This window comes from Rutidosis leptorrhynchoides, chromosome 5 (genome assembly GCF_046630445.1).
Source record: "Rutidosis leptorrhynchoides isolate AG116_Rl617_1_P2 chromosome 5, CSIRO_AGI_Rlap_v1, whole genome shotgun sequence".
NCBI classification, from domain to species: Eukaryota; Viridiplantae; Streptophyta; class Magnoliopsida; order Asterales; family Asteraceae; genus Rutidosis; species Rutidosis leptorrhynchoides.
The window spans coordinates 435,206,194-435,219,835 of record NC_092337.1 but is presented as its reverse complement, the minus strand read 5'-3'; the positions used below and the strand labels follow the sequence as shown (position 1 = coordinate 435,219,835).

Sequence of the window (13,642 nt, the reverse complement as noted above, 5' to 3'; positions counted from 1 at the left end):
CAATTGTTAGAGGTGTTAGAGTGAAAGTGAAATTTTTATTATATATACTAGTAAACTGAATACAATAATACAACATCTCATTTATATTTTATAAAATCTAAATCTAAATATAATAATACAAAATCTAAATTCTAAATCTAAAAATATAAATATAAATATATAAATATAGTTTTTTTTTAACAGCGGTTAGGAGAGAGGGGACTTAACCACTCACGCGTTCATCTCCTACACAGTTATATCCGCCCTCAACTGCGTGCCCAAAAGGAAACCCGCACAAATCCCATACTGGGCATGGACGGTAAAACTCCCCTCTCTTTTACCCCCAACGCAATGTGGGAAAGGTGTCATGGGTGGAACTTCATGGTTGATTTGGTAGAGAGTCTATTTGGTGGTGGTCCAGAGGTTTCTGGTGGTTGTTCAATGGTCTGGTGGTGGTTTGGTTATCCGGAGGTGGTCTAGTGGCGGTTCGATTGTCCGGTCTAGTGGTGGTTTGGTGGTGATCAGGTGGTGGTTCGTTGGTCTAAATAGTGTGGTTCAGTGATGGTTCGGTGGTATCGTGGTGATGATTGGTGGTGGGCGGTGGTGGTGGGTGACATTGGATGGTGGTGGGTGATAGTGGGTGGTGGATATATGTGGTGGGTACTGGTGATGGGTAGTGGTATATATAAAGGCACATGTTATATACATAATGAAGAGGACCACCGAATCACCACCGGACCAATGAATCACCACCGGACTAACGAACTACCACCGAACCAACAAACCACCATTAGACTACATGACCACCGCCTTATCTATAGACCACCACCAGACCACTTGACCACAACAGGACAAACGAACCACCACCAGACATAACTAAACCACCGCTGCACCACCAGACCTAAAACACAGACATCCATGGCTAAACTAAACCAAGTAAACAACAAGACTAAAGAACGTTCGACAAACAAATAAGCATCGTAACAACATCAAACCACAAATTTTACATGAAGAGCCATCACCGAAACCATATCCATTCATAAACTTTACGAATTTCTCCAAAACCCTAAACACAATTTTATATTATTGTTTTGTTACTTGTAGAGTTTTGTATCAAAGTCTATCTAATCTATATTTTCTAAGATTTTGTGAATTACAACCCATTTAAAATGTGTATATCATAAATAAATTAATAAAAATTGTACGGAGTAAGGCCTTGATTAACGAGGCGTGTTGCCGGATTTTTTTTACCCCGCACGCCATGTTAGACGGCGTGCTGGTGGCTGGCACGGAGAAAAGAACCCGCATGTTTGTGGAGATGGGCGACGTGCCATGTTGTGGTGGGTGATGGAGTTAACCGTTTAACTCAAAAACAAATTCAAACACATGTTTGAATAGCAACAGGTCAAATATGTATAAATAAATACAACTCCTAAGGTAAATATATTTTTACAAACACATGTATCCTGTCAAAAACTCCTAAGGTTGGGACTGATTTGGGACTTATTTTGGCATTTAAGGATGTATTATGCAGTTTTGTGAACACAAGGATGATTTGAACAAAAGTACATAAACACGGAGACGATTTTCGCAATTTTGTCTATAATATATATATAAATTTAGCTATAAATACATTTCACTTAACACATTTGTATACAATCTCATCCATATTTTTTCACACCAATTCTTCAATATTATCTTAAACAACACTCAATAATGACAAACTCAAACACGAACAGATGGTCATTGTATAATAACATTTAATCGACACTGACGAACCGACAACTCCCAGCTCGTCATCTTCAAACCAATGTCGCACTTCACTTGGTTTTTCCGGTTATATGACAAGCTGTTGAATATGAGCCAACAAGAAATTTAACAATAAATTCATCAACTACAAAAACTTCAAAAACTACAAGAAATTCAACAAGAACTCGGGTTAGCCCCACAATGACCTTTTCAACAAACTAAAAACACGCTCAACATGAGCCAACTAGAAACCAAACAAGAAACTCAACAACAGACCAACAAACCACTTAACACGTCACCCCATTATTTATCAGTTCTCCAGCTCACCTGCCAATCACAACCTACCCCACCCAACACACCACTCTTTCCCATCATGATTAGAAATGGTCTAATAGATATCAAGCAATTTTTACAAAATAAAGTTAAATTTGTAATAGTTTATGTTGTTTAATATTCGAAATTCATTTTCATCCGTAATTCCGTACCCTATATCTATATCTACATCTACATAACACATATGAAAATACCTTCTTTTTCTAAATGTTGAGATTTGAGCAGGCCTCCCTATTTTTTTCCATAAAATTTTCATTTTCCCTTTTGTAAAATAAGTTGGACTAATTCAACCCTAATCCCTACCTATTTTTTCTTTCAAAAATCAAAATCAAGGATTAGGGTTCGTGAGCAGATTTTCATAATCGACGAATCTTAGCAAGCTATGAGAACCTCATAATCCCTCTCTTTCTTTCCCAATTAATTTAATAAAATAGAAACAACCATCTCCCCGATCTGCATCAACGTCGTCGTCGAAATTCAGGTATCGTTGAACTTTAAAGACAAAATTATACTGATTCTTGGATTCACATTACCTCTTATCAATATGCTTTTGATTTTAGGAATCTTCTAATGATTCTTATTTAATCTTATTTGTCTTATAGATATATATCTATAATAATAATTGTCTCTCTTTCGAATAAGGTTACGGTATCATTTATATATAGTTTTTCATTCTTCCTGGTATTTACAGATTACTAAATATGTTATTATGATTTTAAATAATATAATATAATACTAAATTAGTTAGTGTTTCTATGAAAATTTGATAAAATAGAAAGATTTGATGAAATTTCGTATGTCCTGTACAAATTATGAATTGTGTAAAGGGATATGATTTCCTAAATTTGAAATGATAAGAAGATAGTAATAACCAACTAAACTGAATCATAATCTCTTTCCTTGTATTGTTCCAGAAGGTGTGATTTAATAAAATACATTTCACCTTCATCTGTTGTTCAAGCGTTGTTAGGAGGTTTGTCTGAAGGCGTTATTGCACTAATTTTATACAAGTTCACTACCACCATTAAAGCTTCATTGAATTGGCAAACCATTTCATATAATTTCTTGATATGTTTTATGTAAATTAAAGTGTTTCATATATGGTGCTTGAAGTATTAAGGTTAACTGCTTATGTATTGTATGTAATATGTATAGTTGTGCTCATGGTTATTAGGTTGTCTGCAATCTAGGATTTCATAATCTTTAGTAGTGTATGAAGTTAATAAGGTCAAAATGTGGGATATTGGGATGTTGCTCGAATTTGTTTGTATATTGTGATGAATCTGAAGTCAGCTCTCAGGGTCTGTTCAATACTAATGTCCCACTTTTCAAGTTATTTTTTGAACTAAACATATGTATTTTTTTAAAAAAAGTTTCATTATTAATTTCTTTGAAATGATTGTCTACCATGATTGATGTAGGGAATAATTTTTCATCAGCTCTACATGTATCTGAAGTTCATGTTCAGGTTTTTAAAACTGATATTTTTTGTTTGGTTGAAAAACTTGATGTTTAATCTTGAAGGACTATGTTATTGTTTTTGTGTGTTGATTATTTAGCTTTTATTGAACATGGATGTTTTTTCACTTATTGTTTCTATATATTTGTCTTCAGCTCATGGATAGTTATTGTTTAATATATTATTTTCTATTTCTTTTGATGTTTGTACATAGTAAGTGATTTATTATATTGAATATTATGAGAGTTTGTAATGGTTCCAGTAGGTATTTGATGTTTATTTTGCTCCTTTGATGAACGTCTTAAGGTGTTTTGAACGAATTTTCGTTTAGCTGTTGGGCTCTAATGAATAATACCGGTTTCGGAAGATGTTTGATACAGTTTTACAGTCGTTTTGAACTCAATTACATAGATGCTTTGTCGTGTTTTGAACTCAATCATAGATGCTTTGTCGTGTTATGAATGTGCAATTAAGGGTAATTATAACGAGAGTTGCTGATACTTATTTATACTGATTTTTGGGTAGTTAATTAATTATGGTGGTGTGTGTATACAGGCGGAACTAGAGAAATATGAGGTGTTTTCGCAAATAACTTTGATGCCGGAACCTAATGTGAGTTTAGTTTCGGTGTTATGACTTTTGTTGCTATGTATGTAGGTAACATTCAATGATTTAATTTATTGTATTTATTATGTAAAATCTTTGACAACAGCAAAATGAGAATGCGGTGAAAAAGGAACCAACACCACCTCCCCAATCTCAATTTCGCGTACATTCCTTTTACAAGACGTTAACTACTTCTGATACGAGTACTCGTGGTGGGTTTTCTGTTCTGAGATGCCATGATGATAAATGCCTTCTATGCCTTATTCCACTGGTTTGTAGCTTAACTTTAAAAAACTTGTAATTCTATCTGTTATCTTTTTATTACTTAGGCTTTTATTGTCATCTGATTTGCAGGACATCTCAAAGCAACCTCCAACTCAAGAGCTCATAGCCAAGGATTTTGCATGGAAACAAGTGGAGCTTCAGGCACATTTCGCGGTAATTGCCATATTACCGTATCTACTACATAGCATCTGCTGTTCCTTCGCTTCTTCATGATTTTTTTTCCCAATCCACGTTCCTGTCACATGTTCTGTTAATTAAATTTTTCTTTGCTACAGGTTGCAAGGCTATACACGTGTCTATTGGTGAGTTTTGCTTGGTGTTGGTTGACGTCACCGGCTATCTGATACCTATCTAACACATTAGCTATTTCTTCTATTTTTTGGTTGTGGAAAAGGGTTTCATCTTCTTCTTCAGTGAGCTTATGCCGTTCCTCCTTTACCTACAACAGTTTTCTGATTTTGAATGTGTTGATGTTTCTAGTATCCTTTATTTCATCTGTTTTTTTTTTATTCCTGACTGGGTTTCTTATTTGGTTATCATTGTTTCTTCTGCTATTTATTTCAGTTATTGTCGACGACCATTGTTGTGAGTTTCTTCAGGTAATGTTACCCTTTAAATCTCCTTTATTTCGCTTTTATTATTTCTTTTTCTGTAATTTTTGCGGATTGTTGTTCGTGTGACATACCCAATGTTGTGTTGTCATAATCTACTACTTTTGTTTATAGTTGGCTACTCTGGCTAGAGATAGGATGAGATTGGTTAGAGATAGGACAAGATTGGTGTAAGGTAGACATACAAGGTGATCATTTAAAAGCGTGAATATTTGGTTAGGGCACGTGATTTTTTATTTATTTATTTTTATTTTTTGTACAGTTAAAGATGCTAAAGGCACTTCTATCGCGTCGCCTTCACATTCGCATCGATGTGTGATAATATTAATTTTTATTTTATAGTATGCACTTTCATGCTTATTCATATCGATGATTTATTTGTAGGTGCTACCTTTGGATTGATAAATATACATTTTGATTCAAGATGTTCTGCGTCTTTTCATTGGTATTAATTTCGTTGACAAAGGTGGTACCCTTGGGTTAATAAAGATACGTGTTGATCGAAGACGTTCTTCGTTGCTATTCATTGTTTTTATTTTCTTTGTCGAATGTTAATTTAGTATTGATATGTTGGATTAATCTATGAATTTTTAATGTTTGGTGTTTTTCAATTATGAGTACAATTTACTAAAATATGATTATGTTTTATTTTATATTTATTTTTAATAGAAATTATTAATTGGATGTCCAAAATCTGAATTAGATAAAAATCAGAACCTGATATATGGATCCAATAAATCGATCCAAATGCCTGAATCCTAAAAGAATCCGAACCGGACCTGAATATCTAAACCGGATTCGAATATAGAAATCTATTCGGAATTACTATAACTTGATAGGACTTTTTGTGATTTTAGTACTATTACTTGATAGGATGCAATATTGATTAAAAATACATTTGTATTAGGACTTTTTTTAATGGTACCAACCTTGGAAACATTATATTAGGACTCTGTATGTGGTACTAAACTAACATCTTATTATATATTAGGACCCATTTTGTGGTTTTAAGGTATAAGAAATTTATATTATGATCTTTTTAGTATGGTACTAACCTTAAAAATCATTATATTAGGACTCTATTATATGGTACTAAAGTAACATTTGTATATATTGTGACCTTTTTTCTTGGTACTAACAACAATACCGATACATTATGACCCTTTTTATTTGGTACCATAGTAGTATTTTTTTATAATAGGACCCTTATTTGGGTACTAACATAATAATGGGACCATTTTTGTTAGTCCTTAAAAAATTTAAAACTTAAATAGGACCCCTTTGTTGGTACTAATGTAATTTTTTTTTTAATTTTTGGGACCCTTTTGTATGTCTCAATCTAAATAAAAGTCACTCGATATGTACTTGTAATGACTTTTCTGTGTGGTCGTAAATGATATTATAGGACCCGATAATTGGTTTCATAATCTTATTACCTTTTAGGACACTTTTTTGCGTCTATACTTTATACAACCGTCTTAGTTGGTACACATCTCTTGTTGGTCCTATCAGGCCAAAAGGTCCTATAAAGTGACATTATAGGACCAATTTGGGTGTCCTATATGTACACTTTTGTTGTAGTGATATGAAACTAAATAATTCTTCAAGTTTGCCACTTGATTTCATCTTAAACTTCATTTATATCTTGACGATTACAATCTACGTTCAAAACTTTCATGAATCTTGAAAACACCTCAATCGAGAGTATGAACCAACCGCACTTCATCTACGGAAGAAGAGATTGAAGCATATAGTTATGCACCTGAAAACACTCAGAACCTGAGTAAAACATTTAACACGTATCTGTACTAGCTCCTTTGGCGTTGTTATTACCGAAAATTACTTTGCAACTCTTTTTCACAATAGTCAATTTTGTCACAGCTCCAACAAATCAACTTCGACTTTTCACTCGGATTAGCTTATTATAACCATGATATATAAGTTTACCTTTCGTCATCAATAACGGAAAACCATTTATATCTCACTACATTAGCAGTAAACTTACCAGCAACTTCATTGATCTTTGACCTTATGAAAAGTTATTATATTCATTGAAATCCTATCATCTACTTATCTGCATCTGATAACGAGAATTTCCGTACCAAATACCGAGAATCAGCAATCAGTATTTTGAAACGTCGCAGCATGTCTACATCAACAGTTATATGTAAACATATAACATTTATCTCTTAGATTTATGATCTTTCATTCTGAAATTCTAAAAAGCACCCAGTCTACAAATCAATACCACAAATTCTGAAAAAGCTAAATACAAAAGCAAAAACTGTACACGACCTTAACCGTCGAAAGTTTGATGAAAAAGAATGGAGTATTGGAAACACTCAATAGAAAAATTTAGTATCGAAAGGCGGATTTTGCGAAACTATGAAGGAAACCGTGGACAAATCACAAAGAATAAGTTTGACTTCAAAGAATTCAAAAGATTCAATGCCTGCTGAAGTCTTTAGCGAATATCTTGCTCCTTACTCTAAACCCTTGCAGACAATAGTCTCCATCATCCTTTGATCTTAGATATTCAAATATATTATCGTATCTTTCATTATAAATATCTTCGATATTTCTGAATATATTTTCATAACTAATCTTATCTGAAATCATTAATCTCTTCGTGCTATCAGTGTTACATCATATTGAAACTGTTAGTTTCTATATTCTGTAAACTTTCAAGCTTAAAATATGAATGTTATTGAAGTAATGTTGGGAACTGATGCATGAGTTAGTATAATATAATGACACTTGATCAACGTGATTATATTACAATAAGTCATGCTGAGTTTCTAATGGGACGTGATGATTCACAGATCATAACGTCATCATGTGCCATGTTACACGACTCTTACATTTTATCTGATATATAAACATATCAAGAACATATTTTCTTGATAGTTCTATCTTTCCCGGATATTCTGGTAATTTGACAAATCAAGATCGTGCTATTACCATTTCTTTCTTAGAACATTAACTATGTTCATTTCGAAATTCATATCTATGAATTCTGGACCGTTGCTCGCTTTACTAGAGGTCGAGAGGATAATAAAAAGGCAAAGAGCTCCGGTATATAAGGGAAAATATAAAGTCCAATGATAACACTGAAATTACAAACCGTGGATATTAGTGCGTATAGCAATAAAAAGACACGGAAGGATTATACATACAATAATCCCTAGAGCATAGTAGAAATAAACAGATTCTTCCGGTGGGAGTTGGAAAAGAAGAACGATCATTAAGATAGTCAGAATAAGAACAAGAATTACAACCGGATTAAGCATTATTATAATCTTTTAGATATATGAACTAAGAAAGAAAGTATAGGAATGGTGAAAACTAATGGATCGAAAAAAGTAGAATTTATAGTGGAAATACCAGACAGAGTAATCGAGGCAGATCACCGTATTTAATTATAGAGATCTTAATCTCCTTATTCGCTGAAGAATCAAATCTTTTAGATTTCGAAGATTTTCTTTATATCCCTTGAATTCCGGAATTCAACCATGATTAGTCAAAAGTTATGATAAAACTTGTTATTTTCATTTCACTATTTAATGATAGCTTCACTTGTACGCTTCACACAATCGAATCGTTTTATCTATATTATTCTATAATGATAAAACTCTATTTATCAACTCATATGTGTCATGAAAACATTTTTATTGTTAGCCATGACCACCTCACTCAAATTTCGGGACGAAATTTCTTTAACGGGTAGGTACTGTGACTACCCGAGAATTTTCGACCAAATTTAAACTTAATCTTTATATGGTTTCGACACGATAAGCAAAGTCTGTAATGCTGATTCTCGAAAACTTTGGAACATATTACATAAATGCATTTACCCTTTGACAATTCCCGACGATTCACGAACCACTATTTGCAAATAGATACATAAATATTTTAATAACAATTGAAAATATAAATTGAAATATTATATGATGTCATTATTGAAGTAATGTTGTAAAAATAAAATAATATGTACTCCCTCCGTCCCAGATTAATTGTCCCCAGACAAAAAACACACAGTTTTAGGAAATCCCACTAACTTTATTTCTCCACCAATGAAATATCTTCTCTCTCCAGATTCACCAATGAAATATCTCCTTTCCTTTCTATTTATGGAAGTAGACAATTAATTTGGGACATCCCAAAATGGAATACTGGACAATAATTTAGGGAAGGAGGGAGTAATAAATATTATTAAAAGCATGTCTATACATAATAAAGAAGTATATTGAATATATGTTTAAGGTTTCGAATTTATTTAGTGAACGACTGTGACACTCAAATATCATTCTGTTATCTATCATTATCCATATTTATATATCTTTATCTATAAATTTCATATCTAATCTATATATACATATGAATATAACATAACACCTCACTTCCCACTAATATTGTTTCTTTCTTCCTGTCTAATATTCGATCCCTTCATATATACACAAACAAACATATAATTGTAATCAACTTTAAATTAAAGATATCTCCAAACTAGTACCATTATTTGATTTATTAACTATTACTAACTTCTGTTTCAAACACCATATTCAATAATATCTAATTTAATCGATTTATATACATATAGTAATGTAAAGGGAAAACCATTGACAAAACCACCATAACAACTCAAACCCATCATTTTTCTTTCTTTCTATTCTGTGTCCTGCTTCAATCCAAAAACGTCACCATGAAACATTTACCTACTACAACTGAGATTTCTATTTCATATCTTAATCACATATACTTATACATATTCAAAGATATTAGATATAAATATATACATAGAAAACTATTATATGAAACACCACTTATTGACTCACTTTTCTTCCTTGTTCTTCGGTCACCATTAGAACACCACCACACGCCTCTCCCCTGCACCACCTTGCTTCTTCTCCATCACCACCAAAGACCACTATCGGGAACCACCACTAAAACATCACTAGCAACACCATGCAAATCACCATGAGAGAACCACTATCACCATTTCATCATCACTTAAACTACTACTTTGCTTTTCCTGTCTTCTGTTAACTGCTGCTGCAACCTTCTAATATTTTTCTGCTTAATTTGCTCGTACCTGCTGTCAACTTATGGTCACTGCAGTCATGAAGGGGCTGCTGCAGCTATGACCTGCTACATCAGCAGGTAAGCCACCAAGGACACCCAAGAGGTTCAACTACTACTACCCCATTCTACTTTTGTCCACATTTGTTTTGCTATCACTATTACCTGCAATGAAAAGCACCATAACAAAATCACCTCCTGCAAAAATTAATTAATTTCGGTGCAACAGACCAAATCTATAAAGCATTCAGAACACGTAATATATATATATACACTAATTCAAATCTATACTCTTACCTCATCAACACAAGAACACCAAAACAACACCAAGCTGTTCCATGTGCATACTGCTGCCCAAATGTACCAGTACAGCCATGATCCATTATGCACACTTGCAACACAATATTCTGCTGTCTTCATACAAACACCCCAAACATATGACCCCTTCTGCAACTAATTAATTCGATTAAATTTCTATTTTTTTTCAATTACTAACGGACCCAGCCCAAACCACCTTTAACACCATCAAAACTCACCAAGAACATCCTTTATTACTGTTAAGTTTGACTATTTTTTTTTTCACAGAATATATATATATATATATATATATATATATATATATATATATATATATATATATATATATATATATATATATATAGAAGTAGTGATCTGAAATTAAGAAAAACTATCAATAAATTAGTTACCTAATTCACTAATTATCAAATGGATTACTTGATCCATTGAGGAAGGATGATGATCGATTGATGATGGATGATGAAGAATCGATGACCTGCTATTTTCCTGTTCATCATCGAGCAACAACGAAACCGCTTGTATCATCTTCGAATTTCATCATAAACCCACAACTAAACCAACACCTCATCAAAACAAACATGCTATGGCCACAACTACAGCCATCTTCTGCTTCTGATTCGAAGAAAACCCAAATAAAAAAAAATCTTTTAATTATTGTTGTTGCCTCTTTTCACCACCTGCAAATGATTAACATGGATGATGAAAAATTAAACAAAGAATTATGGTGAAAATCGCTGTATAATAAAGAAGATAAGGTATGAAGAGGCGTAGAAACTGATCCCCTTTTTGTTTCCCATTTTTTTTTCTTCCCAGCCGACACCTAACCCGATCAGTGGGTAGCCATGGATTGATCTTGGGCCAAATTATTATCTCTAGACTTTCAAATTGGGCTGCCTTGTTGGGCCATAATTTATTTGGGAGGAGATAGAAAAGAGGTTAAATAAATATAGGTTACAAATTACAATAGAAAAGTAGAAACAATGGGATGGTTTAAGGTGTTGTCGAGTTTCAAGAGGTCGCGTGTTCGAGCCCGGTCTGGGGCATTTGTTTTTAGGAAAAGCTTAAAGGTAGTTTACTCACTTCTATTATCATTATTATTATTATTATTACTATTATTATCATTATTATTAAAATCCACATCTTTAAAAGTATCATTTTTATTATTATTATTATTATTATTATTATTATTATTATTATTATTATTATTATTATTATTATTATTATTATTATTATTATTATTATTATTCTACTATAACAAATATATATTTTGTATACCAAAAATATAATTATTACATATACTATAATTATATTAATACTACATTTAATTGTATATTAAACATAATTAATTAAGTTATTAATGGAAACACAGGACTTAAAATAACAGTTAAATCACTAATTAGATATGACTTTGCTCGATTACCATCATATGTGTTAATATACATAACTGAATCTAGGTTCTTGAATCCAAGGCCAACCCTACTTCTTGTTCAATGATGTTATATGTATTTTTACTACGAAATACAGTACAGTGAGTTTCATTTGCCTTTTTACCCTTTATATTTTTGGGCTGAGAATACATGCATGTTTTATAAATGATTTACAAAATAGACACAAGTACGTGAAACTACATTCTATGGTTGAATTATCGAAATCGGATATGCCCCTTTTTATTAAGTCTGGTAATCTAAGAATTAGGGAACAGACACCCTAATTGACGCGAATCCTAAAGATAGATCTATGGGCCCGACGAACCCCATCCAACGTACCGGATGCTTTAGTACTTCGATGTTGTTTTATATCATGTCCGAAGGGTTTCCTGGAATGATAGGGGATATTCTTATATGCATATTGTTAATGTCGGTTACCAGGTGTTCAATCCATATGAATGATATTTTTGTCTCTATGCATGGGACGTATGTTTATGAGAATTGGAAATATGAAATCTTGTGGTCTATTAAAATTATGAAATGATTCTTTATAATAAACTAATGAACTCACCAACCCTTTGGTTGACACTTTAAAGCATGTTTATTCTCAGGTATGAAAGAAATCTTCCGCTGTGCATTTGCTCATTTTAAATACATTATTTGGAGTCGATCGTCTCAATGGGACCAGATGTTGGTGACTTCATCCAGATTGATTAGTACGGGGTATGACAAACAAGTTGTCTGAGAGTCGTTCGAGGGACTAGTAACCGAGGTGGTCCGAGACCAAGTGGTTAAAGTCGTAAGGGAAGAGTTTTATAAGAGGTTTCCCAAACCTCAAGTTGGTAGCGGTGAAGGAGTATTAGTAAGTTTTGAATCACATTCTCCGAAAATATTCGATCGATTTTCGGGTAAGGGGAAGTTTGAGTCACAAGGTGCTCCTAGTAAGAGGGCGAGAAGTACGCCCGATGGTGTTGAAAATGTGAAGAAGAGGAGTAAGGGAGGTTATGGACTTACGTGCTATAATTGCGCACAAAAAGGTCATTTGTCGCGTGATTGCACAATTGCACCTCCTAAAAGTGACATATGTTTTGGGTGTTGAAAGGATGGACACCGAAGGTTGGAGTGTCCTGAGTTGTTTTGTGATCAAGGTAAAGGTGTAATCGGGAGCACAGGTAGCATGAGGAAGGGAGTGTCGGGCTCCAGTATGTCTAAATGTTACAATTGTGGACAAGAGGGACATAAGTCTCGTGAATGTCCGTCGGACAAGACTGCATGTTTTTACTATCGAAATGAAGGGCATCGAAAGTCAGAGTGTTCCATTTGGGTCGCTAAAAAGACTAGAAAGTTGGGAGGTGTCATGCCTACGAGTTATAATTGTCTACAACAGGGTCATATGGCGCAGGATTGTTTGGGTGTACCTTTAAGCACGATCAGGTGCTTTAATTGCCAGAAGGAGGGACACAAAAGGTCGGAGTGTTCCGACTCGTTTGCTGATCGGTTTGGAGGTTAGAGTGCGACTATTTGATGGATAGTGAAGCACAGAAGTCCAATGATGCTACTTCAGGTACTTTCGTTTTTGATACAAGTATGCCTTATTATTATTTGTTGTGTGCCGATGGATTCAGTTATGAATTTAGAGACTTAAATTTCGTTTCGAGATCTAGTTAGTCTCGAGTAAGCATATATTTCATTCGCACCCTTATAGGTGCGGGGTTAGTAATTTAGATGACGGTGCACTAGGGTAGCTCCGATTTAGTCGCCGTTTTTTTAATTGGGGATTTTTTTGGATATATCCG

At 33.5% G+C, this 13,642-nt stretch overlaps 1 protein-coding gene across 5 annotated transcripts; it reads left to right on the top strand.

Annotated features, from left to right (window-relative positions):
• The first annotated feature begins 3,775 nt into the window (after positions 1-3,775).
• Positions 3,776-5,637, top strand: LOC139847774 (auxin response factor 2A-like). Of its 5 annotated transcripts, XM_071837496.1 has the most exons (7): positions 3,812-4,132; positions 4,233-4,397; positions 4,481-4,564; positions 4,687-4,824; positions 4,976-5,010; positions 5,137-5,210; positions 5,407-5,637. In XM_071837496.1, exons 1-4 carry the CDS (start codon positions 4,118-4,120, stop codon positions 4,753-4,755), a joined length of 333 nt encoding a protein of 110 aa, XP_071693597.1. In that variant the 5' UTR covers positions 3,812-4,117; the 3' UTR covers positions 4,756-4,824; positions 4,976-5,010; positions 5,137-5,210; positions 5,407-5,637. The 5 variants fall into 5 exon arrangements, with proteins under 5 accessions (XP_071693599.1, XP_071693597.1, XP_071693596.1 ...); XM_071837498.1 differs by having other exon boundaries at positions 3,776-4,132; positions 4,493-4,564; positions 4,687-5,010; XM_071837495.1 differs by having other exon boundaries at positions 3,819-4,132; positions 4,687-5,010; positions 5,137-5,197.
• Positions 5,638-13,642: the final 8,005 nt, after the last annotated feature.